This window comes from Stenella coeruleoalba (genome assembly GCF_951394435.1).
Source record: "Stenella coeruleoalba genome assembly, chromosome: 9".
Classification (NCBI taxonomy): domain Eukaryota; kingdom Metazoa; phylum Chordata; class Mammalia; order Artiodactyla; family Delphinidae; genus Stenella; species Stenella coeruleoalba.
In genome coordinates this window covers 10,050,966-10,077,225 of record NC_137155.1, presented here as the reverse complement: position 1 = coordinate 10,077,225, position 26,260 = coordinate 10,050,966, and the positions used below count along the sequence as shown (strand labels likewise).

At 40.0% G+C, this 26,260-nt stretch overlaps 1 protein-coding gene across 1 annotated transcript in view; it reads left to right on the top strand.

Annotated features, from left to right (window-relative positions):
* Positions 1-26,260, top strand: part of HECW1 (HECT, C2 and WW domain containing E3 ubiquitin protein ligase 1) — a 447,453-nt gene that overhangs the window by 243,101 nt on the left and 178,092 nt on the right. Inside the window, exon 5 of the mRNA XM_079931428.1 lies at positions 25,022-25,097. Within this exon, the coding sequence (XP_079787554.1) occupies positions 25,022-25,097 (76 nt within the window). The remainder of the gene's footprint in view (positions 1-25,021; positions 25,098-26,260) is intronic.

Below are 26,260 nucleotides of genomic sequence, written 5' to 3'. Positions count from 1 at the left end.
CCTGGGGTCCACCCTGGACTTGATGCCAAAAACTCGGCCTTGTGCACTGGTGCCAAATTGAATCTCAGACAGAGTTTTGGGTGAAGCAGAAAAGAATAGCTTTATTGCTTTGCCAGGCAAAGGGGGACACAGTGGGCATGCGCTCCTCAAAAACTGTGTCCCCCAACCTGGGAGGATTAGGGAGGAGTTTTAGAGCAATGGTTCAAGGGTGGCATTGCTGACAAGATTAGAGTGAGTTGCAGGGCCTGCACTCCTTTAATCTGGTATCAGGTACTCTCTTGATGAGCTTCTCTGGTTCCTTTCATCTGGCCTCAGGTGATCTTCTCTGGAATGAAGAATGCTGACATCTTCCATTTGTTGGGAGTTTTAGTTCTATAGAAGAGCTCAAAGGTATTGTTATGTGTATCCCTTGAGGGGGAACCAGGATCCTGCCCCAAGGCTGCACTATTGTTTCCTGACTGCTCCTCCCTTGTCTCTGCATCCCCTCTCTTCCCTGATTAGCAACTGTTCAAATCTGCCCTTTGGAACTCAGGAAAGGTTACGGAGGCTGGAGTCTGTTCCCTAGAAACAAGAAACGGGAGACATGGAAAGGCTTCCATGCCCAGGAGCCCCAAAGGTTCCTGCTGGGTTTCAGACTCACCTGGGGAGCTTTCAGGATTGATTCTGGTCCACCCCCACAGGGTCTGCCTCCCCTGGTCTGGAGAGGCCCTTTGACCCTACAGAAAACCCCTGCACTGTGGCCTCTGGGCTGTCGCTCAGTGAACCTTCAGAGCACAATCTAAGCATTGCAGTCCCCTGTCCAGAGCATCTCTGATCGTCTTCAATGAGTACATATTACTTCTTAAATTTTATCTTTTTTTTTTTAAATCGGGGTATACGTGTTCTACAATGCTGTGTCAGTTTCCGCTGTACAACAAAGTGAATCAACTATATCTATACATATATCCCCTCCCTCTTGGACCTCTCTCCTATCCACCCCCCCCATTCCACCCATCTAGTTCACCACAGAACACTGACCTGAACTCCCTGTGCTATACAGCAGGTTCCCACTATCTATCTATTTTACACATGGTAATGTATATATGTCAGTCCTAATTTCCCAGTTCACCTCACCCCCCCTTCCCCCACTGTGTCCACACGTCCATTTTCTACATCTGCGTCTCTGTTCCTGCCCTCCAAATTGGTTCATCTGTACCATTTTCCTAGATTCCACATATATGTGTTAAAATGTTATTTACCGAAAAATAAAGCCAGACTTTCAATGGCTGTCTCTTGCCTATATGGTAAAGTTCAAATTCCTAAACATATACCACAATCAAAAAGAAACAAAAATAATTAAAATGTCTCAAACATGGAACTGCCCATCCCCTGCAGAGCCGCATGGCCACCACACATTCCAGCCCAGGGAGGTGAAAGGGCTTGTGGCTCCCCAAACACCAAGCTGGTGTGCATCTCCCTGCCTTTGCTGCTGCATTTCCCTCTGCCCACAGCATCCTTCCTCCCCGTCCTCCCCTGGCTCATTCCTTCTCATCCAGAGATTCCCAGTTCAGGAACCCTCAGCCTTCTGAGCAAACCTCGGTCACATCTCCAACTGTGAAGTAGTGAAGCAGTGGGTTGCCCCATTTGTCAAAGATTAATTTGTTAACAGAAGACGCCAGGTTCCCCCTGGCTCTCCAGGGCCTCAGGAGTGATGACGGTGGGCAAGCCTCCCCCTGTGACACTCACAGCAGCCCCTCGCTCACCTCTCTAACTGCATTTCTCCCTCTCATGCACTTTTGTGACACCCTCCCCGACTTCTGTCCCTCTGGCTTTCAGAATATCTTCTGGCATGGTTTGACTTTAGTATGACCTGTCAGTGCATCAGCACACAAAATGGTTTCAGTTACAGAAGGAACATGGGATGATAAAAGGACTGTTACTTAAGGGGAGGTTGTCATTCAAGGAGCCTAGAGAGATAGTCTTACACGTATAATGCAGAACATAAATTATTCTATATGCTGTATCAAGTGTATTATCCACACACATGTATTTCCAAAAAGTTGGGAAACTCATTTTTAGAACAGGTAGCTATATTTCCAAATAATATAGTTAATATATTTTTCTTTGCCTCCAAACACCCCTCCTGGTGTTTTAAATTTAAAGCTATGAATTCAATTGTTAATCATGAGCTGCCAATTTCTTGCCCTACTAAGGGTCCTAAAAGTCTATAAACACAAAGAAAATTGTGTGTGTGTGTGTGTGTACACATGCACATGCCCTGCCTTGATCCAGAAAAGATTTCAGGCTAACTTTCAAAATACATGAGCATGTACTTTTTGCCAGTGAAGAGTGGGGCTCCAGGATCAGGTAAGTGTGCCCGTGACAGTAGCAGGCACACTGATCTCTAAGTGTTCAATTGGTCCTTGCCAGAAAAGGAACAAGAATAGTTATACTGTTCATAGTTTCTAGGGTGCTGAAAATTGACCACAGTTGCTCAGGAGAAACATAACCGTTGTTGGTTCTGTGATCAGGCAGATATTTCTTGCAAGGCAAAACAATGTGTTGAAAATGAGTTCTGGATCACCAAGGAAATAAAGTGAAGAAAGTTGTCTCAGTTTTCTCTTGTCACAGAACAAATTCCCACAAAGCTAGCAATTAAAATGACATGTATTAGCTCAGAGTCCTGCAGGTCAGAAGCTCAGCACAGATGGCTGGGTCCTCTGTTCAGTGTACTACAGGTTAATACCTGAAATCAAGGTGTCAGCCAGGCTGAGTTCTCATCTGGACACTCTAGGGGAAATCTGCTTTCAAGCTCAATCTTGTTGGAAGAATTCCTTGTGGTTGTAGGACTGAGGTTCCCATTTCTTTGCTGCCTCTTCAAACTTGCAATAGCACATCAAATCCTTCTCACTTTGAATCTCCGATTCTCTCTTTCTCACTCCTTCTTCCTTTCTTTCTCTCCCTCTTTCTCTCCCTCTCTCACCTCCAGACCCAAATTTAAAGGTCTCCTGTAATTAGGTTAGGCCCATCAATATAATCTCCCTCTCTCAAAGTCATCTGTGACATATAATGTAACCTAATCACAGGAATAACTCACAGTCCCTGGGATTATGCAGGGCTCATATACCAGGGGCAGGAAACCTTGGGGCCCTGTCTTAGAATTCTGCCTGCCACAAAGGCTTGAAAGGACCCCTCCAGCCCTCCTGGTGTTTGGGAGTTGAAGATGGAGGAGGAAACCGAGCAGACAAGCTATCTCAACTCAGTCCAGAATTCCTAAATACCCACATAATATAGAAGCCCACTCCCAGTGCTGGTCCTTGAGAAAGCAATGCTGCTCTGCCTCGAACAGCTTTCCTTCCCCATGAGCTGACAAGTACTTGCCCTGTATTCAGCCTGATCCCTAACTCCCTACCTGCTTCTCCTGTCTTCTGATGGAACTCCTCCAGAAATTCTGCCCACCCCCACCTCCCTGCCCACATCAGCCCTGTGACCACCCATCCCAGGATCTCTAACCATGGTCCCTCATCCCAGGTCCATGGGCCCTAAGATCAGCTCCAAAGTGAGCTGAGGGAGATGCACTCATCAGCTCTCTCGTCTGCCAAATGAAGGGTGTAGAAGTAAACATAAGCTCACTGCACTGTTGCTTTTATTTTTTCTTTATTTCATTAAGGCCCGGTTTTGCTTGAAAAATGATTAAAAGAGCAGCTTGACATGAATTTGTTGGAAAACTGAGGATAGAAAAATATGGACAAGACTCCAAGCATATTAAGTTAATCCAGATGAATGTGGCACAGCAGACAGTCCATTTGTGGTCCTGAGGTGTATATTTATAATACAGTCTGCCTTAGCAGAAAAATGATCTAGCCGTAGGGAAAGGGCTGAGAGAGCCTCCAGAACTACCTTTTGGTCACATCTCTTTCTCACAGCCCGCCAAGCATGTCCCTTTATTGACCTCTTTGTGCTCCATGTTTCTGGTCTGTAAAGTAAAGAATCAAATATTAGATAATCTGCTAACATAATTCTTAATGATAAAAGGTCAGAGGTTAAAAAACAACTAACAATATAAATAATAATTGGCCTAAGTTAGAGCACTTACTATGCGCCAACCTTCATGCTAAGTGTTGTACGTGCTTCATCTCATTTCGTTCTCAGGAGAACTCGTGAGGTAGTTCTATTCTGGCCTCCATTTGTTAGAAAGGAAAACTGAGAATTAGTGGAATTGATTGCCTGTCTCTGAGCCTCATGGTATGGGGGGGAGCTGGCAGAGAAAGGGGAGCACCAACCAGCTCGAGCTCTCAACATCATATTGTATACCTGCCTATCACAACCTCCATAAATGCCCAGACTGTCCATCTGTTCACTCCAGATTCAGGAAATTCAACATCCATTCCTGAATTTTTCATCTCTTTGCAAAGTAGGAATAAAACATTAATTGGTTATTATACTATATAAAATCATCTTTAAACCAATGGCTAAGATCAATTTTTGGTTAAATACCAGAGTAGGAAACAAACTGTGAGAATGACATCATCAAGATGCTGGTATAGGAGACCCCATCTCCGTCCCCCTACAAAGATCAACAATTAGACAGCTATCCACTAACAAACACAGCTCTGGGAGATCTGTGGAGTCCACTTAAGAAACTTTAGCAACATAGTCAACAGAAAACCTGAAAATGATCACACAAGAAGAGAAGGAAGACAGCTTCATTTGCCTGCATCATCCCATTCCCCAGGCTGGCACTGCTCAGCACCAGAAGAGAACTCCCCATCTAGAAAGAGTTCTCCTCACTAGGAAAGGGAAAGCAGAATGAGCAACCAGCTTCTCCAGGCTTTGGGGGCATCACACAAAGGTCCTTCTTGGCTTTCACTGCACCCAGACCAGCAAAATCAAGATGGCTAGGAACAAGGAAGAAAAGCAGGATCTACCAGTAGCCGCCATGAGGTGGGAGTGATGGTGGTCCACAGTGGCCTGCTCTATAAACAAACCCAGCAGCTTTTACCAATGAAGAAGGAACCAGTGACCAGCACACCTGCAGTGGAACCACTGCAGATTTTAGCAGCTTTTGCCCCACAGGTATTCGCGTTTGCTCATGCAAACTATCTGGGTCCCTCCCTGCCCCTGCCAGAGCCTGGGAACCACAACAAGAGCCACCCCAGGCCTCTGAGGGTGCACAAGTGTAAGATGCCATCCTCTACACCGTTATGGCTGACCACCATCGTGCATGCACTTGGGGCTGGCTCCTCCAGCTGCCAGCCTGACCCTTGTCATCAGCCTGCACTGTGTGCACACACTCAAGGGGAGACTGTACAGCCACAGGAGAGCACGACTAACAGCCAAAGCCCCCACAGCTGCTTGTGGGCCCAAATTAGGCACTGGTTTCTGTCACTGGCCTGCACCACTGTGCTTACCTGAAGCTAGCCCCTCTAGCTGTGCACCTGCACACCCCTCGCTTGACCCCCATTTCCAGCTTCCACTGCTGTGCACTCGTGGCAAGATTCAGCAGGAACAGTAGTATGTGCTGAAAGCCACAGCACCCACAGTTGGCCCCAGCCCTTGGTGCCTGCCTTGGCCCTCACCACTACATGTGTGTCTGCAACTGGCCCCTGCCACTACACAGCATCTGCAGCTGCACCTCACAGTTGAGTGTGTGCTCACCATTGGCTCTGGCCACCACCACTGTGTGCCCTGGTCCCTAGCTGCTGGACCTGGAGAGACTGCTGAAGACCACAATAGCCCTGGCAGCCACAACAGATGCCCCCCAACAGTGATCAGTGAACCAAAAAGTTGTCAGTGCTGTAAACGCCAACAGCCTGGGCCAAAGAGACACTGTGTCCCCCTAGACTCAGAGCTTCCAAAAGCCCCTGCAGTTACCACCCTGCAACACTAGACCTGAGGTCACAGCATGCTCCAGCATGTTCCCACCCACAGGTGAAAGTCTTCCCTTACCACAGTTAGTCTATAGAGTCTGGAAGAGATGATTGCTTCTTAAATTGCACAGACCCCTATGCAAGGCTACAGGGATCATGAAGAATCAGGAAATGTGATTCCACCAAAGGAATACAGTAAACCTCCAAACTGGCCCCAAAGAAACAGAAGTCTAAGAATTACCTGGCCAAAAATTCAAAATGATTGTTCTAAAGATACTCAGAGAGATACAAGGGAACACAGATATGTAATTCAACAATATCAGGAAAACAATACAAGAATAAAGTAAGAAATTTAACAAAGACTTGGAAAACATACAAAAGAACTAAATAGAAATTTTGGAGTCGATGAAAACAATGACTAAACTGAAGAATACAATAGAGAGCAGACTTGACCAAGCAGAAGAAAGAATAAGTGAGCTTGAAGACAGATCAATTGAAATTATCCAGAGGAGCAAGAAGATAAAAAGAATGAAAAAGAGTGATGAAATCTACATGATCTATGGGATACCATCAAAAGAACCAATTTACAAATTATTAGAGTTCTAGAAGGAGAAGAGAGAGAAAAGGCAGCAGAAAGCTTATTTAAAGAAATAATGGCTGAGAATCCCAAATCTGGGGAGAGATTTGTATTACCAAGTTCACGAAGCTCACCAAACAAAATCAACTTTAAATGATCCTCTCTAAGACACATAATAATAAAACCATCAAAAGTCAAAGACAAATTGAATTTTAAAGCAGCAAGAGAAAAACTTGTTAACTTATAAGGGAACACTCATAAGGCTATCAGCAGATTTCTCAGCAGAAACTTCAGAGGCCAGTAGAGAGTGGGATGATATATTCAAAGTACTGAAAGAAAAAAAATGCCAACCAAGAATACTTTACCTGGCAAATCTGTCCTTCAGAAATGAAGGCAAAATAAAGACTTTTACAGGCAAACAAAAACTAAGGGAGTTTATCACCACTAGACTTACCTTACAAGAAATGCTTGAAAGGAATTCTTTAAGCTGAAATGAAAACATGTTAATTAGTACCATGAAAACATATGAAAATGTGCAACACACTGATATGGGTAAGTATATAGTCAGATTCAGAATAGTCTAATACTATAATATAGTGGAGGGTAAACCACATAACTTTAGGATAAAGGAAAAGGACAAGAGTATTAAAAATAACTGTAGCTACAATAATTTGTTAATGGATACACAACATAAAAAGAGGTAAATTGTGACATCAAAAACATTAAAGACAAGGGGAGTAAAAGGGTAGAGTTTTGTATACAATCAAAGTTTAGTTATCAGCATAAAATAGATGATTATATCTATAAAATGTTTTCTGTAAGCCTCACGGTGACCACAAAATAAAAAGTTAAATTGGATTCACAAAAGATAAAGAGAAGCTCAGAGCATACCACTGTAGAAAATCATCAATTCACAAAGGAAAGCAGTAAGAGAGGAAGAAAGGAACAAGGGAACTTCAAAATAGCCAGAAAACAGTTCTTAAGATGGCACTAGTACGTCCTTATCTATCAATAAGAACTCTAAATGTATGTGGATTGAATTCTCCAATCAGAAGACATAGAGTAGCTACATGGATTTTTTTTTAAAGGCACAACTTATGTTGCCAACAAGAGAATTAGCTTTAAGGACACACATAAGCTCAAGATAAAAGAATGGAAAAAGATATTCTATGCAAATGAAGCCAAAAAAGGGCAGGGGTAGCTATAATTATATCAGACAAAGTAGACTTTAAGCCAAAAACGCTAACAAGATACAAAGAATGTCATTATATAATGATAAAAGTGCCTATTCATCAAGAAGATACAATTATAGATGTATATGTACCCCCAACATTGGAGCCCCAACATATATTAAACATATACTAACATATCTGAAGAGAGCCACAGGCTCTCCAATTCCCTAATTTCAACAATGGATAGGTCATATAGATAGAAAACCAATAAGAAAATGTTGGACTTGAACCATACTTTAGATCAAATAGAACTAATGGACATATATAAAACATCCCATCTAGTAGTAGCAAAATACACATTGTTCTCAAGCACACATGGAACATTCTTTAGGACAGATCATATGATAGAACACAAAGGTAGCTTAGCAAATTTTAAAAGATTGAAATCATACCAAGTATCTCTCTTCCAACCACACAGGTATGGAACTAGAAAGCAGTAACAGAGGGAAAGCTGGAAAATTCACAAATACATGGAAATTGAACAACACATTCCTGTACAACCACTGGGTCAAAGGGAAATCCGAAGATACCTTGAGACAAATGAAAATGGAAATATAACATACTAAAACCTATGGGATGCTGCAGATATGGTATATATATATATAATGGAATATTACTCATCCATAAAAAGGAACGAAATTGGGTCACTTGTAGAGATATGGATGGACCTAGAGTCTGTCATACAGAGTGAAGTAAGTCAGAAATAGAAAAACAAATATCATATATTAACGCATATATGTGGAATATAGAAAAATGGTACAGATGAACATATTGCAGGGCAGGAATAGAGATGCAGACATAGAGAATGGACATGTGGACACAGTGGGAGAAGGGGAGGGTGGGATGAATTGGGAGATTAGGTTTGACAGAAATACACTACAATGTGTAAAATAGATAGCAAGTGGGAACCTGCTGTATAGCACAGGGAGCTCAGCTGGGTGCTCTGTGATGATCTAGATGCAGAGGATGGGAGGGAAGTCCAAGAGGGAGAAGATATATGAATACATATAGCTGATTCACTTCATTGTACAGCAAAAACTAGCACAACATTGTAAAGCAATTATACTCCAATAAAAAAAAATCTGGGATGCTGCAAAAATGGTTTTAAGTGAGATGGTTATAAAAATAAATGCCTACAGTAAGAAGAAAGAAATATATCAAATAAATAAGCTAAATTTATATTTAAAGGAACTGACAAAAAAAAAAAGAGAAAACCAAGCCCAAAGTTAGGAGAAAGAAAGATATAACAAAAATCTGAGCAGAAGTAAACTAGAGACCAGAAAAACAATAGAAAAGCCTAACAAACTAAAAACTAATTTTTTGAAAAGATAAACAAAACTGAGAAATCTTTAGCTACACTAAGAGAAAAAGAGAGAAGACTCAAAATCAGAAATGAAAGAGGAGACATTACAACTGATACCACAGAAGTTCAAAGGATAATAAGCTACTACTATGAACAATTTTACACCAACAAGTTGGATAACCTAGAAGAAATGGATAAATTCCTAGAAACATACAACCTACTGAAACTGAATCATGAATAAATAGAAATTCTGAACAGATCAATAATGAGTAAGGAGACTGAATCGGTAACTAAAAAGCTCGCCAAAGAAAAGCCCAGGACCAGATGATTTATCAATTATTTCAATCAAACATTTAAAGAATTAATGTCAATCCTTTGCAAACTTCAAAAAAATTGATGAGGAAGGGACACTTACAAACCAATTTTACAAGGCTAGCATTACCATGATACCAAAGCCAAATAAGGACACTACAAGAAAAAAAAAAAAAAAAAAAACTACAGACCAATGTCTCTGATGAATATAGATACAAAAATTCCCAAAAAAATATTATCAAACATAATTCAACTGTACATTAAAAGAATCATACAATATGACCAAGTAGGATTTATCCCTGGGATGCTAATATGCAACAGTATGCAAATCAACATATGCAAACCAATCAATGAGAAACACAGAATGAAATAAAAATCAAATGATTATGTCAACAGATGCAGAAAACACATGATGATAAAGAACATAGAGCAAATAGGGCATAGAAGGAACATACCTCAAGGTAATAAAGGCCATATATAACAAGCTCAGCGCTAACATCATACTCAACAGTGAAAGGTTGAAGGCTTTTCCTCTAATATCAGGAACAAGACAAAGGTGTCTAGTCTCACCAACTCTATTCAACATAGTACTGGAGTCCTAGCCAGAGTAATCAGACAAGAAAAAGAAATAAAAGACATACAAATTGGAAAGAAAGAAGTAAAATTGTCTGTTTGCAATAACATGATCTTATATAGAGAAAATTCTAAAGACTATACCAAAAAACTATTCGAACTAGTCAATTAATTCAGGAAAGTTGCAGGATACAAGATCAACATACAGAAATCAATTGTATTCCTATATATTAACAAAATATAAAAAGAAAGCAAAAAATCCCATTCACAGTAGCATCAAGAACAATGAAAAACTTAGAAATGTATTTAACCATGTTATAATTATATATTTCCTTAGTGACCCATCTTTGATTCAGTAAAGTTATTCAGAAAAAAAATACATTTAACTAAGGAGGAAAAAGATCTATCTGTACACTGAAAAGTACTCAACTTTGATGAAAGAAATTAAGACACAAATAAAAGACATTCCATGCTCGTGGAGTGAAATAATTAATTTTTTTTAAATGTCCACACTACTGAAAGCCACCTATAGATTCATTGCAATCCCTATCAAAATTCTAATGGCATTTTTCTCAGAAATAGGAAAAAAAATCCTAAAATTTGTATGGATCCACAAAAGACTCCAAATAGCCAAAGCAATTCTGAGAAAGAAGAACAAAACTGGAGGTATTATGCTTTCTGATTTCAAACTATACTACAAAGCAGTAGTAATCAAGAGTATGGTACTGGCATAAAAATAGAAACAGACCAATGGAACAGAAATGAGAGCTCAGACATAAACCCTCGAGTATACAGTCAACTAATATTAGACAAGGGAGCCAAGAACACTCAGTAGGGAAAGGATAGTGTTTTCAATAAATGGTATTGGGTAAACTAGATAGCCACATGCAGAAGAATGAATTAGACCCCTGTCTTACACCACTCAGAAAAATTAATTTGAAATGGATTAAAGACTTAAATGAAAGACCTGAAACCATAAAACCCCTCAAAGAATACATAGAGAAAAAGCTCCTTGACATTTGTCTTGGTAACGATATTTTGGATATAACACCACAACAACAAGCAACAAAGTAAAAATTAGTAAGTGGGACTCTAGTAAGTCCCACATACAAAAGAGTTCCATTCTGAGAGCACGTTTGTAAAGTCCAGTTGCTTGTAAGTCCAGCAAAGCTAGCCTAGGTACCCAACTAACACAATCGGCTATATGGTACTGTACTGTTTTAGGTTTACAATACTTTTCACACAAATAATACATAAAAAACAAACAAACACAAAAAATAAAGAAAACTTTTTTTTGGCCACGCTGCACAGCATGTGGGATCTTATCTCCCCAACCGGGGATCAAACCATCACCCCTTGCTTTGGAAGCAGGTAGTTTTAACCACTGGACCTCCAGGGACATCCCAAAGAAAACATTTTAATCTTACAGCTCAGTACCTTGCAAAGTACATTATTACAGTACAACAGCTGGCATACAGGGGCTGGCATCGAGTGAACAGGCAAGAAGACTTACTGACTGGAGGAGGGAGAGGAGGTGGGAGATGGTAGAGCTGAAGGATCGTCAGTAATAGGAGATGGAGAGCAAGCTGCAAGTTCACTCACACCTGAAATTGATTGAACAGGTTCTGGTTCCTTGTTGGATTCAATTCTATCTACCCTCTTGAAAAACTGATCCAGTGATGTCTGGGTAGTAGCTCTATTTTTCTCATCATAGATGACATGGTAGCACTGGATTGCACCCTGAACGGCTGCTGTAACCTTCATGTACCATTCTATGTTCGGGTCCTGTGCCTCACAATCTAACAGTGCCTCCTCAAATAAAGAAAATCCTCTTGCTATTTCCTGCATCATGAATCTCTTCAGTTACTTCTTCCTCTTGTCTCTCTTAGTCCTTTCTCTGGGCCTCCAATTCCATCAGGTCTTCATTAGTAAGCTTCTCATGTTGCACAACAAGGAGTTCAGTGAAGTTGTCCTCTTGCAGATCTAGCTCCAGCTTCTTGCTGAGTGTCACTAAGTTGCTGAAGATCTCTTTGGACTCATCTACCTTCTCAAATCCAGGAAAATCACGAACAAACTGTGGGCAAAGGTTCTTCCAAACCCCATTCACAGTGATGGCCTCACTCCACTCTCGATTATTTTCACATTTGTTTCCATCGTTATCATTTGGCGCTTCTTAGCAGTACCAGCTACATCACTGCTGCTTTGACGCTTGCTTCCAGACATCCTGGGCTTGAAATAAAGATACTGTACTACTGTACTCTATACAATACAGCAAAGTACACAAAGCACAACCACTTGTAGAGGATGCATGCACGTGACAATGTACGCCAGACACGTGAACTAACTTACGTAATTGAATGTGCGAGTGCACGTTCGCATCTTTGAAAGTCTGCAACTTTAAGGTTCATATGTAGGGGACTTACTGTAACCTTATATACACTTCTGCAGGCCACCAACAGATTAGGGGTTTTTTTTACGTAAAAAAAAAAAAGTATTTAATTTCTGCAAGGTGTTTAATGAATACATTGTAATTTATCTAACATTCCTTTATTGATTAACCTTTAATTTCCCCTCCAATCTTTTGCTTTATATAAACAAACCTACAATAAATTTCCTTTTATACACAGTATTTCACACACAAATAAGTAAAGCTGTGATAAGCTCCTAGACGTGAAATTAATGGTCAGTCGCCAGCTTTCTTGGGTGTATGCGTGTGTATCAATTAACATTCTCCCCAATGATGTATGAGGCTCCCTGTGTCTCCACACCTTTATCCACTGTACCAGTTAAGAGCCAATTAGACGCCATACCAATTACTTAGAGTTTCATATGAATAATTGTTAAACAGGTGTAAAGCTGTTAAGAAAACAAGAAGAGAATCCTAAGGTATCAGGGAGGTAGCAATTGCAAAAACAGCCGCCATCTGTAAGGCTCGAGGAGCAAGTGAAGAGATTGAAATAATCAACTTAGAAGCTTAGAGGAGGGACCTCGCAGTATTGAAACGCAGACCTCTTTGGAGGAGGATTTTATTCAGCCGTGCTGTGAGCTTGGAGGAGGGACCCCATGGGCCTGGACCTGACTTCTGAGAAGGTTACTGATGCTTCACTGAGATGGAAAAGGTCAGACTGAATCTTAAAGTGCTGGAAAAAACCCAAAACTGGATTCTGCTGCTGCAAAGGTGAAGCATTGACGCTGCAGGTGGAAACAGTTGCTGGGCTAACGTGGACCAGCACAGGAAGCAGAGAGGGCGGAGCTAGTCCCTTCTTCCTCTTTCAGCCCCCTTCTTTCACTGTGGCATCTCCTATTGGCAGTGCCTGCGCAGGCGCCAGGTGGCAAAGCAGAGACGGGGTGAGCAGTCTCCGCTCCAGCGTCACAGTTTAGAAGGGTGGGAATGGAGTCGAAAGACAGCTCAAAACCTGGCAGGTCACACTGGTAAGTTCTCAAACTTTTTGCTCATTGCCACCGTGACAGGTGAAAACTCAGAGCTTGTAGTTTTGATTGGCATTTTTTCTTATTGGACCTGAGGTTGAATACCTCTTAATTTTTAGAATTGTTTGATTTTCCTTTCTATGAACTGTCTTTTGATATGCTTTGTTCATGCTTCTTTTCCTTTGGTCGTCGTTTTTGTTTCTTAGACATGAAAGAAATTGGGCTTTTGAATATAATGTGAGTTGGAAATACTTATGCAGGTTTGTCATTTATCTTTTGATATATGGTGGTTTTTCCATGTATGCATTTTAATTTTTTCCAGAGTTGAGTTTATTAGTGTTTTCTTTCGTGACTTCAGGGTTTTTCTTAACCTGTAGGAAGATCTTTTCAACTTTGATATTTTAAAAATGTTCTTCCACTTTTTCCCTAATGCTCTTATGATTTTGGTTTTAAATTTTAAATATTTGATCAATTTGGAATTTTTTCTATTATATAATATGAGATATTAATCCAAATGTGTTTTCTTCTTCCGGATTTACTATCCAGATGTCCCAACACCATTTATTAAATAATCCATATTTTCTCCACTGATTTGAAAATTCACCTTTATTATAATTCCTGTATGGTTTTTAAAAACATTTTTGGTCTATTTCTGGACTTTCTAGTCTATTTTGTTGCTATGGCTATTCATGTACTGGCACCACACTGTTTTAATTACTCTAGCTTCATTATATTGTTAAGTATCTTCTATAGCATTTTTTCCTCATTATTTTCCCCTTTTAGAATCCAGTTTGTTCTTGATTTTTCTTTCTCCCATAGGAAAATTTGAGTCGGCTTCTCTAATTTTAAATCCTATGTGTAGTTTCATTGGGATTGTATAAAAATAAAGATTAAGAAAGTGCTGAAATTGTTATCATGTTGAAATTGTTATCATGTCAAGAACATGGTATACCTTTCAATATCTTTTTCTTCTTTTGCATATTTCTTCAGTATATCCCCAGGTGCACGTACTACCTTTTTTCTCCTCATTTGTAGTCCTGTGCATCTTGACTTGGTGTCTTCCCACACCCCAATTTTACCTCCAGTGCATATGGAGGCCACACTTCATATATTGTGCTCAGAGTTATAGATATCTCATGGTTTTATTGAAGACGGAGTTTGCCTTTTTGTTTTTCTTTTCCTTGTTGATTTTGGGTGATTCATGAGATGATAGGGGAACAGCTTTTTCCTCTCATTTAAAAGTTGGATGCTATTTCATTTACATGGTCAAACACTCTGGGATACCATCATATTGACTGCAAGAAATCCAGTTTTTATCACCAAAGATTTCTGGGAATCTCTGGAATGTGAAATAGTTCACAAATATGCTCGGAATATCATTGCCACCTCAGCTGGGCATCTGTCTCTCAGGTAGTTCTCAACCATCTGCAGTTAGCATTTCTCTATCTCAAAACCAGGTGTTACCCCTTTCACCTATCCCACCTGTTTTCAACCTGGGGTAAATATTTCCCTGGGCATATATGATGGCATTCCCAGGAGTAACAGGAGCAATGATTCCAGATTCTCAGTTTCCATATGTTTGCTTTCCTGAAATTGATCTGCCTGAGAATTGCCCGTGGTCTGTAGGTTCTCTTTTCCAACTTCTTTCACCCTTCCTCTTTCACACATAGTTAAGGAAAGGCATCGGTCTCACCCATTCTAGATCTTACTATGTGCATTGGCTTGGGGGTGGAGAAGCATCTAGGGAGCAGCCAAGCAGGCACTTCAGGATCCTGGTGCTTGTTGAGAAAGTGAGTGGCTGCAGTGATTGCCGTGATTGCCTTTTGCAACTCAGGTGGTTCCAATTCTTGGCTCTCCTTAGAGCTGAAGGAAGACTTAAAGGGATTGTCAGTGGATAGGCAATGTAAATTAATTTTTACTGATTCATTACTATGTTTTTGTTTTGTACATAGCTTGTAGAGATTTAAAGAAAATGAAGGACATTACTATAATAAAGCTGCTTGTATTTGCAGCTACTTCTATATATGAACAGTTGTCTCAAATGTGTACATAAGAAGGAATAAAACTGGTGATAAATTGTCTCTCTCTAGTAATAAAAAATGTTCATCTGTGTAGATATAAACTACTTTCTTTTATTACAGTATAGTTAATTTACAATATTGTGTTTCAGGTATATAGCAAAGTGATTCAATTATATATACATTTTTTCAGATTATTTTCCATTATAGGTTATTACAAGATATTGAATGTAGTTTCCTGTGCTATACAATAAATCCTTGTTGCTTGTCTACCTTATGTAGTTTGTATCTGTTAATCCCATACTCCTAATTTATTCCTTCCCTCTCTCCCTTTCCCTTTTGGTAACCATAAGTTTCCTGTGTCTGTGAGTCTGTTTCTGTTTTATATATACATTCATTTGGATTATTTTTTAGATTTCACATATAAGTGATTTATAATATTTGTCTTTCTTTGCCTGACTTACTTCACTTAGTATGATATTCTCTAGGTCCATCTATGTTGCTGCCAATGGCATTATTACATTCTTTTTTATGGCTGAGTAATATTCCATTGTATATCAGTACACCACATCTTCTTAAACCAATTGTCTGTTGGTGGGCACTTGGTTGTTTCCATGTTTTGGCTGTTGTAAATAGTGCTGCTAAGAACAGCGGGGTGCATATATCTTTTCTAATTAAAGTGTTTGTGTTTTTCTGGATATATGCCCAGGAATGGGATTGCTAAATCATGTGGTACTCTATTTTTCGTTCTTTAAGGAATCTCCACACTGTTTTCCATAGTGGTTGCACCAATTTACATTCCTGCCAACAGTGTAGGAGGGTACCCTTTTCTCCATACCCCCTCCAGCATTATTATTTGTAGACATTTTGGTAGTCATTCTGACCAGTGTGAGGTGATACCTCATTGTGGTTTTGATATAAATTTCTCTAATAATCAGCCATGTTGAGCATCTTTTCCTGTGGTTGTTAGCTATCTGTATGTCTTCTTTGTAGAAATGTATATTTAGGTCTTCTGCCCATTTTTTGATTGTGTGTTTGTCTGATATTGAGTTGTATGAGCTGTTTGTATATTTTGGATACTAACCTTTTGTTGATTTCATCGTTTGCAGATACTTTATCCAATTCCATAGGTTGTCTTTTCGTTTTGTTGATGGTTTTCTTTGCTGTGCAAAAGCTTATAAGTTTGATTCAATCCCATTTGTTTATCATTGCTTTTAATTCTTTTGCCTTGGGAGACTGATCTGAGAAAACATTGCTATGATTTATGTCTGAGAATGTTTTGCCTACATTTTCTCCTAGGAATTTTATGGTGTCATATCTAATACTTAGATCTCTGAACCATTTTGAGTTAATTTATATATTTGGTGTGAGGGAGTGTTCTAATTTCACTGATTTACAGGTAGCTCTCCAGCTTTCCCAACACCACTTACTGAAGAGACTGTCCATTTTCTCCATTGTATCTTCTTGCCTCCTTTGTCATAGATTAATTGACCATAGGTGTATGGGTTTATTTCTGGGCTCTTTATTCTGTTCCATTGATCTATATGCCTGTTTTTGTTCCAATGCTACACTGCTTTGATTTCTGTAGTTTTCTATCATTGTCTGAAATCTGGAAGGGTTATGCCTCCAGCTTTTGTTCTTTTCCCTCAGTATTGTTTTGACAATTCTGGCTCTTTTGTAGTTCCATGTAAATTTTAGGATTATTCTAGTTCTGTGGAAAATGTCATGGGTATTTTAATAGGGGTTGCATTAAATCTATAGATTGCTTTGGGTAGTGTGGCCATTTTAGCAATATTAATTCTTCCAATCCAAGAGCATGGGATATCTTTCCATTTCTTTGAATCATCTTCAATTTCCTTTATCAGTGTTTTATAGTTTTCAGCATATAGATCTTTTACCTCTTTGGTTAAGTTTATTCCTAGGTTGTTGGGGTTTTTTTAATGTGATTTTAAATGGGATCTTTTTTTTTAACTTTCTCATTCTGGTATTTCATTGTAAGTGCAAAGAAATGCAATAGATTTCTGTATGTTAATCTTGTATCCCGCTGCTCTGCTGAATTTGTTTATCAGTTCTAGTAGTTTTTGTTTGGAGTCTTTAGGGTTTTCTGTATGTAGTATCATGTAATCTGCAAATAATGGCAGTTTTATCACTTCCCTTCCAATTGGGATACCTTTTATTTCTTTTTCTTGTCTGATTGCTGTGGCTAGGACTTCCAATACTATGTTGAAGAGAAATGGTGAGAGTGGGCATCCCTATCGTGTTCCAGATTTTAGCAGGAAGGTTTTCAGCTTTTCACCGCTGAGTATTATATTGGCTGTGGGTTTGTCATAAATGGCTTTTATTATGTTGAGATATATTCCCTTTATACTCACTTTGAATTTTATCCAATGGATGTTGAATTTTATCAAATGGTTTGTCTGAATTTTGGATGTTGAATTTTATCAAATGGTTTGTGTACATCTCTTAAGATGATCATATGTTTTTGTCTCTTATTTTGTTACTATGTGTTGTATCACATTGATTTGCCTTATGTCATACCATCCTTGTGACCCTGGAATGAATCCAAGTTTATCATGGTGTATGGTCCTTTTTATGTATTGTTGGATACAGTTTGCTAATATTTTGTTGAGATTTTTTTGCATCTATATTCATCAGAGATGTTGACCTGTAATTTTCTTTATTTGTAATATCTTTGGTTTTGGTATCAAGATGATGGTGGCTTCATAGAATGACTTTGGGAGTTTTCCCTCCTCTTCAATCTTCTGGAATAGTTTAAGGATTGACATAAGTTCTTCTTTTAGAATAGTTTGAGAAGGATTGGTATAAATTTTTCTTTGTATGTTTGGTAGAATTCCCCAGGGAAGCCATTTGGTCCTGGACTTTTGTTTGCAGGGAGTTGTGTTTGTTTGTTTGTTTTTTGTTTTGTTTTTACAGATTCTATTTTGCTTTGTGATTGGTCTGTTCAAATTATCTGTTTCTTCTTGACTCAATTATGGCAGGCTATATGTTTCTAGAAACTTGTTCATTTCTTCTAGGTTGTCCAGTTTGTTGTCATAGTAGTCTTTTATGATTTTCTATATTTCTGCAGTATCAGTTATTATTTCTCCTCTTTCATTTCTTATTTTGTTTATTTGGCTCCTCTCTCTTCTTGGTGAGCTTGGCTAGAAGTTTGTCAATTTTTTTTGTCTATTCAATAAAGCAGCTCTTGGTTTTATTGATCTTTTCTATTGTTTTTTAAATTTCTATTTTATTTATTTCCTCTCTGATCTTTATTATTTCCTTCCTACTGCTGACTTTGGGTTTTGTTTGTTCTTTTTCCTGTTCTTTTAGGTGTTAGGATAGGTTGTTTATTTGAGATTTTTCTTGAGGAAGGCCTCAAGATTGTTTATTGAGGAAGGCCTGTATTGCTATGAAGTTGCCTCTTAGAACTGCTTTTGCTGCATCCCATAAATTTTGTAAGGTTGTGTTTTCATTATCATTTGTCTCAAGGTATTTTCTGATCTCCTCCTTGATTTCATTGTTGAGCCATTGGTGTTTTTGTGTGTGTGTGTGTGGTATGTGGGCCTCTCACTGTTGTGGCCTCTCCCGTTGTGGAGCACAGGCTCCGGACACGCAGGCTCAGCGGCCATGGCTCACGGGCCCAGCCACTCTGCGGCATGTGGGATCCTCCCCGACCGGGGCACGAACCTGCGTCCCCTGCATCGGCAGGCGGACTCTCAACCACTGCGCCACCAGGGAAGCCCTGATCCATTGGTTTTTTAATAACATATTGTTTAGTCTCCATGTGATTGTGGGTTTTTTTCCTCTTTTTCTTTCTGTGGTTGATTTCTAGTTTCATACCATTGTTGTCAGAAAAGATGCTTGAAATAATTTCTATCCTCTTAAATTTGTTGAAGCTTGTTTTGTGTCCTAGTATCTGGTCAATCCTAGAAAATGTTCCATGTGTACTTGAAAAGAATTTGTATTCTGAGTTTTTTGGATGTAATGTCCTGCAGATATCAATAAGTCCAATGGCTCTATTGTGTCTTCTAGGATCTCTGTTGCCTTATTGATTTTCTGTCTGGAAGGTCTGTCCATTGATGTCAGAGGGGTATTAAAGTCTCCTACTATAATTGTATTCCTGTCAGTTTCTCCCTTCATGTCTGCTAGTATTTGTTTTATATATCTAGGTGCTCCTATACTGGGTGCATATATGTTAACGAGTATAATATCCTCTTCTTGTATTGATCCCTTTATCATTATATAGTGTCCTTCTTTGTCTTTCTTTCCAAACTTTGTTTTAAAGTCTATTTTCTCTGATATGAGTGTTGCTACCTCTGCTATCTTGTTGTTTATATTTGCATGAAATATCTTTTTCTATCTCCACTTTCAAACTATCTGTGTCTTTTGGCCTAAAGTGGATCTCCTGTAGGCAGCATATTGTAGGTTCTTAGTTTGTTTATCCAATCTACCATTCTGTGTCTTTTGAGTGGGGTATTTAGTCCATTGACATTTAAAGATATTATTGTTAAGTATGTATTTATTGCCATTTTAAACCTTGTTTTCCAGTTGATTTTGTAGTTCTTCCTTGTTCTTCTTTGAACAAACGTTTGTTCTTTTTATTTTTCCTTTTGTGGTTTGATGGTTTTCTTTTGTATTAAGCTTGAGTTCCTTCCTTTTTTATTTTTGTGAATCTATTGTATATTTTTGATTTGTGGTTACTTTGGTTTTCAAGTGTAACCCATAGCTATATCTACTTGATTAGACTGATAGTCATGTAAGTTCAAACACGTTTTTTTAAAATCCATATTTTTTAACTCCCCTCTCCCACATTCTGTGGTTTTGATGCCCTATTTTACATCTTCATGTTTATTCTTTTACTATATTGAGGTTATGATCACTTTTACAAAAATGGTTTTATTTTTTAATCTATGGACTGGCTTATTTAAGTGATCTTCTGTCCTTTTATATATTTGCCTTTCCTATTGTGATTTTTCCCTTTCCTGTAGATTTTTGCTTCTTTCCAATTTAGAGAATACCTTTCAAAATTTCTTTCATGATAGGTTTAGTATTACTGTATTTTTTAGTTTTTGCTTGTCTGAGAAATTTTTTTTCTCTCCTTCTATTCTGAATGATAATCTTGCTGGGTAGAGTACCCTAGGTTGCAGGTTTTTCCCTTTCAGGACTTTGAATATATCATGCTACCCCCTTCTGGCCTGCAAAGTTTCTGTAGAGAAATCAACTGACAGGCTTATGGGGGTTTCCTTGTAACTGACTGTTTTTCTCTTGGTGCTCCTCTCTTTATGTTTAACTTTTGCCATTTTAATTATGATATGTCTTAACGTGGGTTTGTTTGTGTTCCTGTACCTGGATACCTGTTTCCTTCTTTAGGTTTGGGAAGTTTTCAGCCATAATTTCTTCAAATACATTTTTTCATTTTCTGTCCCCTTCTCTCTTTCTTCTCCTCCTCAAACCTGTATTGTGTGTAGATTGGCACACTTCATATAATCCCATAGATCTTGTTCATTGCTTTCATTTTTTTCATTTGTCTTTCTGTCTGCTGTTCTGATTGAGTGATTTCCATTATTCTGTCTTCCAGATCACTTATTCATTATTATGCACTATTTAGTCAGCTGTTCATTGCTTTTAGATCAGTTTTTATCTTGGCAATTGAGTTATCTAATATTGATTGGTTTCTCTTTATAGTTTCTAGTTCATTGTTACAGTGATCTGCATTTCTATTGGTAATATTTATTCCTTTAGTGTTTCTATTACTTCCTTTTTCAACTTGGGGTCCAGTAGCCTGGACAGGTATTTCATTTTTGTTTTCTCAGGGGATTTCTCTTGTTCTTTTAATTGGAAGTAGTTCCTCTGCTTTTTCATTTCTCTGTCTCTATGAATTTAGAAGAAATAGTTATCTATTGTGGTCTTGAAGTGCTGTTTTTATGTGGGAGCATCCCTGTGTAGATTGTGTCAGTCCAATATTTTTGGTGTGAGGGCTATTTCCTCAGTGTTCTGACCATTATCCCCTTGATAGGAGGTGTGATTCATGTGGTATCCAGAGCCTGCAGATGTTGGGTGGGTCCTCCTCTTTGCTGCATGGCTGTCACAGCCTTGTCAGGGGCAGGGTCTGCTCCCTAATTGTTGGAGTAGAAGCCCTGAGGGTTGGGTTTTATAAGGTTCCATTGCTGTATGTCCTATGTCCCCAAGGAGGTGAGCACAGAATCCATTGAGGCCCTTGTGGTCACAGCAAACCTATGCGCTGCCCGTGCAGGTATCTGCGGTTTTGCGCATAAGCAGCCCAAGGTCACATCCCTTTCTCTGTTGTGTTCATCCCAGACCCTAGTGCTAGGCTGACAGTGGGGCCGGAGCATTGTGACTGCAGGCATTGAGGTGGTTGTGCTGCTGCCTGGGACCCAGGCTGCCTCTATGGTAGGGCTCTGCCTGGACCTTTTCACCGAGATCTGGCTCCAAGCTGCCACGTGAGGAGTGCACCCACCAGGAAAGGAACCTCTGCATACTCCTCCCCAGGGGCTGCCCACCAGGGAAACTGATATCTGAGTCCATTATCAGTCTTCCACAAAGCCCGCCAACAGCCAGAGTCGCACTTTGCTGTGAACACACTGACAGTGGGGCTTCGTTGGCGGACCCGTGCCCCACCCGGCACCACTCTGATAGTAGGGCTCCAATGGTGAACGCACATCCTATCTCAAGTGCACTAACCATGGCAGCCTGGCCCACACGCCAGGCCCTCTAGGCTGTCTCCGTGCAGCTAGACCAAGTCTTCTCCCAGGGTTCTTCCACCCGAGTTTTAGTGCCTAGCTGATGCCTGTACTAGCAGCCCCACCCAGCATGCATTTTGGGCTGGGAGGTACAGAGAGGTGGCAGCCATCAACACCAGTCTCTCTCTGCCCTTATTGCTAGCAAGCCAGCATGCAGACACTCCTTGCAAGTGGAGTACAGGCTCCTCCAGCTTCCTATCTGTCCCAGCAGACCTCCCAGCAGACAGGGATTTCTCAGAGCAAGAGCCTTCCTGTGCGGACACTCCCTCCTTCACAGATCCCTTCCAGGAGCACCAGTCCCATCCTGATGCCTTTTTTTTTTTTATCCTACCCAGTTACATGGGGATCTTTCTTGCAGCTTTTGTTGTATAAGGGATCTTCTGCCAGTTTCCGGTTGGTTTTCTGTGAGAATTGTTCTGCATGTAGATGTAATTTTCACTGTCTTTGTGGGGGAGGTGAGCCCCACACACTCCTGCTCCACCCTCTTGATCCCCCCCTCCCAGAAGATTCAGCCTTGAATCTGTTAAACCATTTGCCAAGTAGGCTTGGTTGTGGAAAAAAGTTGCATGCAAAACACGGTGACACTGTGCACTGCGTCTAAGAGGGGACATCATGACCCAGTGCCCGGTGCTTGGAATAACAACTGGGCATCAGACAGGCTGAAAAGCCGAGGAAATGTGCAGACCTGAGAAGATGAGCAATTCCCTGATGTTCCCCTCAGTCTTAGGTTGTTCCAGGGTGAGACTACTTTTCCTGAGTCTTCACACCATTTTCACAGTCCGTAAATGGTAGAGCATATCTCTGTAATGCAGCAGATTTCTGAACCTCAGACCAGCCTCTGGAACTCATCTTGAGCAAAAAGCCAGGATGCAAAACCTTCCCAGACGTCTTTACTTCCTGGAAAATGTTTATCACCTGTTGCCTCCCCCTTTGTGTCATCAATCTGGCGCTGAGATGACTTGATAAATAACGTTAGCAAAAAGCCATGATTTAGGGAAATGTTTATGAAGTTTTAAATGTGTGTCTCCCCTCTGAACTTAGTAGCTTCTGAAAAATATACATTATCTTCTTGTCTACAGGCTTGTTTCGATGTAATAAGTATGAAGGACCTTTCTGTAAATACCTTGAATTTCCAGCAGAAAAATATTTAAATACGAGGGATCAAAATTATGTTTTAAATAAGAAGGAACAGATGTACTATTCTTTGTTATCATTGCAAGTTTAAGCTTGTTTAGACTAGCATGAAATGTGCAGTTTAATCCTACCTTTTAAACAGTGTAAAATCAAGACTCTATTAAAAGTATACTTTTTGTTGTGCCCTCAAGGAACTTATGTTCTGAGATGAAACAAGCTAGATGTTGACATCTTTAAACTAGAATTAGGAACAGTCAATTGTAATTGTCCCACATAGGCAGGTACATCACTGGAAGGGAGTGTGGCCAGCCTGCCCAAGTCTCCCATGGCCTTTGCCCAGGCATAGATTTAAAAATGAAGAAAAATCCTCAACATGAAGGAATTCTGAACCCTGATTAGGCCCATGCACATTGGCCCCTTTGAGAGCTAGGAGAGTTGTCCAACCTGAGGATGCAGCCTCTGAACTGTTGACCTCTGCTGCTTGGGGTCAGCCAGGCAAAGAGAAGAACAAACACAGACTGGGAAGGAGCAGGCTGTCCATTGTGAAGAGGGCTGATACTTCAGCCCAACCAGCGTTCTGACTCACCCCATTCCATATGTCACCCACATTTGTTCCCTCTGCTGGGCAGCCCAGCATCCCCGAAATGCCTCTTGCATGTGGGCCTAAAAGCAGACATACTGAGAAGATTGGCACACGAGCTGCAGCCGAGCATGTAGGCCCACCAGGGGCACCTGCTTTACGAGGAGGTGTTCTCATAATCCCTTTGTATTCTCCTTGGGAGAAAGCTGTGAGCCCTAGTGATGCCCGGTCATTACTCCCAGTCTCATGTAAGGCAAGATGATGGTCACATCCGGTCACAACTCTTCCAGCATCAAAAATACTGAGAGGCAGTAGGAAGAGAGCAAGCCCACAGAACCTCGAAACAGAGAGACTTTGCGCAAGAGGTCATCGAGTTCTCCATGTTTTGCTTCTTCAGTATAGATTACCTTCTAAAAAGTGGACACTGTATGGATTTGCTTAATGCTCAGATCTGTATATTATTTTCTGCAAATATATAACATATGCCAAGATAACCCTGCCTTTGAATAAATACTCAGAATCATTTCTAAGTAAAACTTGCCTAGAAGAGAATGGAAGCAGGGACTCTAGCTGCTTTGATTAATCCATTAACAGATAAATATTGAGCAGTAATGGAAAGTAAAAGATTTTGGCAACCTGGTTTGCAAATACCTACTAGACGAAGATAACCCATGTAACAACTGTGTTCTGAAACATCCCAGGAAGGCAGTTAAATAAAGAGACCTCAGAATAGCTTCTTAATGCCATGCTCGGTCTCCTCCCTAATAAACAGAATTTCCTGGAAATCTCTAGGTAGTAATACAGATCAGAAGGAATGAAGACACAGCAGTTTAACGCTATACTTTGCTCATGGAAACATATTGTAATTACAACAGTAAACATCTATTGACCTATCATTCTACTGCCTTAGGGTCTGCTTTAATAAATACCTTTTGCAAATTTGAGTGTGAAAAGGCCTTGTTTACATAAGTGGTTATAAAGGGCCTCTAATATTACAGTAGTTATTTTTGTTGCTTTCCATTTCTCTGAAAAGTACCCCTCATCCCCACGAGCATTTCCCACTCTATTCCTGGGAAAGACATTAGGTTGCTAAAAGCTTCTTTTAATCAGTAGTAGCCTCATGAAGTCACAATGCTACTGTCTTTGTATTCCGTAGCTACAGAAATAACTGTGATTAAGCATGTTTGTATTGAAGTGTAAGTATCTATTTCAATGCTTTTTTTGCTTGTCTCCCATTTTCTGTCTTCTTACAGATTTTTAAAAGTGTTGGCTCTGATGAGACTGTGCAAGGGCAAGGGAGTCGGAGGCTGATCAGCTTTTCTCTCTCAGGTGTGTATTGCTCATATGAAGGCCTTGTGGAGTGAATAAGAAGGTCAGTCAACAGTCAGGAGACCCCTTCAATTTGACTCTTATCTATAAGTTACTCAACATCTCTGTGCCTCAGTTTCTCCACCTGTAAAACAAAATTTTAAAATACCCGCTCCATTCCCCTGTTGCCTAAAAAATAGGCACAACCTAAAAGTTGAGAGTTATGTTTTATTTGGTGGGAATTTTTAGGACTTCAAGCCGGGGAGGTAGCGTGTCAAGTAACCCCAAGAGAACTGCTCGGAGGAGGCAAGGGTAGGGCTAGGATATATAGGAGTTTTGGGGTTTTTTTAAATTTATTATTGTATTGGTTACAGCTGATTTTCTTTTTTTTTTTTACATCTTTATTGGAGTATAATTGCTTTACAATGGTGTGTTAGTTTCTGCTTCATAACAAAGTGAATCAGCTATACATATACATACGTTCCCATATCTCTTCCCTCTTGTGTCTCCCTCCCTCCCACTCTCCCTATTCCACCCCTCCAGGCGGTCACAAAGGACCGAGCTGATCTCCCTGTGCCATGCGGCTGCTTCCCACTAGCTATCTACCCTACGCTTGGTAGTGTATACAGGAGTTTTGCACAAAAGGGCAGGTAGTCTGAATGTCAGAAGATTACTGTTAAGTAAAGAAAACCAGATGATCTCAAGTTAAAGCATTTAGTGCTTTTCTATGTTTGGGAAGATGCAAGAGTCTGCATTCCTTTGATATGCACCTCAGCTATCTGGGGCCAGTATCCTGTGTTTTCATATCCTGAGTTTCCTCAGGGCTCACCAACTCACCATGGGTGGTGGCTGCAGTCGCTGATGACTGTGACATCCTTTGTTTACTGATATGGCAGGAAACATTCCATTTCTCACCCCTTGACCTCATAAGGGTACAAGAGGATTCAATAAGGAATAGATGCATTCCTTAGATGAGTTGAGATGATGAGAAGAGAAGCTACCGTTCTACTTTTCCTTCATGGCTAACTAGCAGTAATTGAGAGTTTATAAAGTGGAGGTAGGGGAAAGCCTGAGGCAAGCAGCAGCTAGCAGACCCTTGGTCTAAATAAAATGTCACATGAAATCCAGTTGGTAAAACAGATTAAACACTGAGCTGCTCAAAAAAGTACACTTGTGGAAAGATC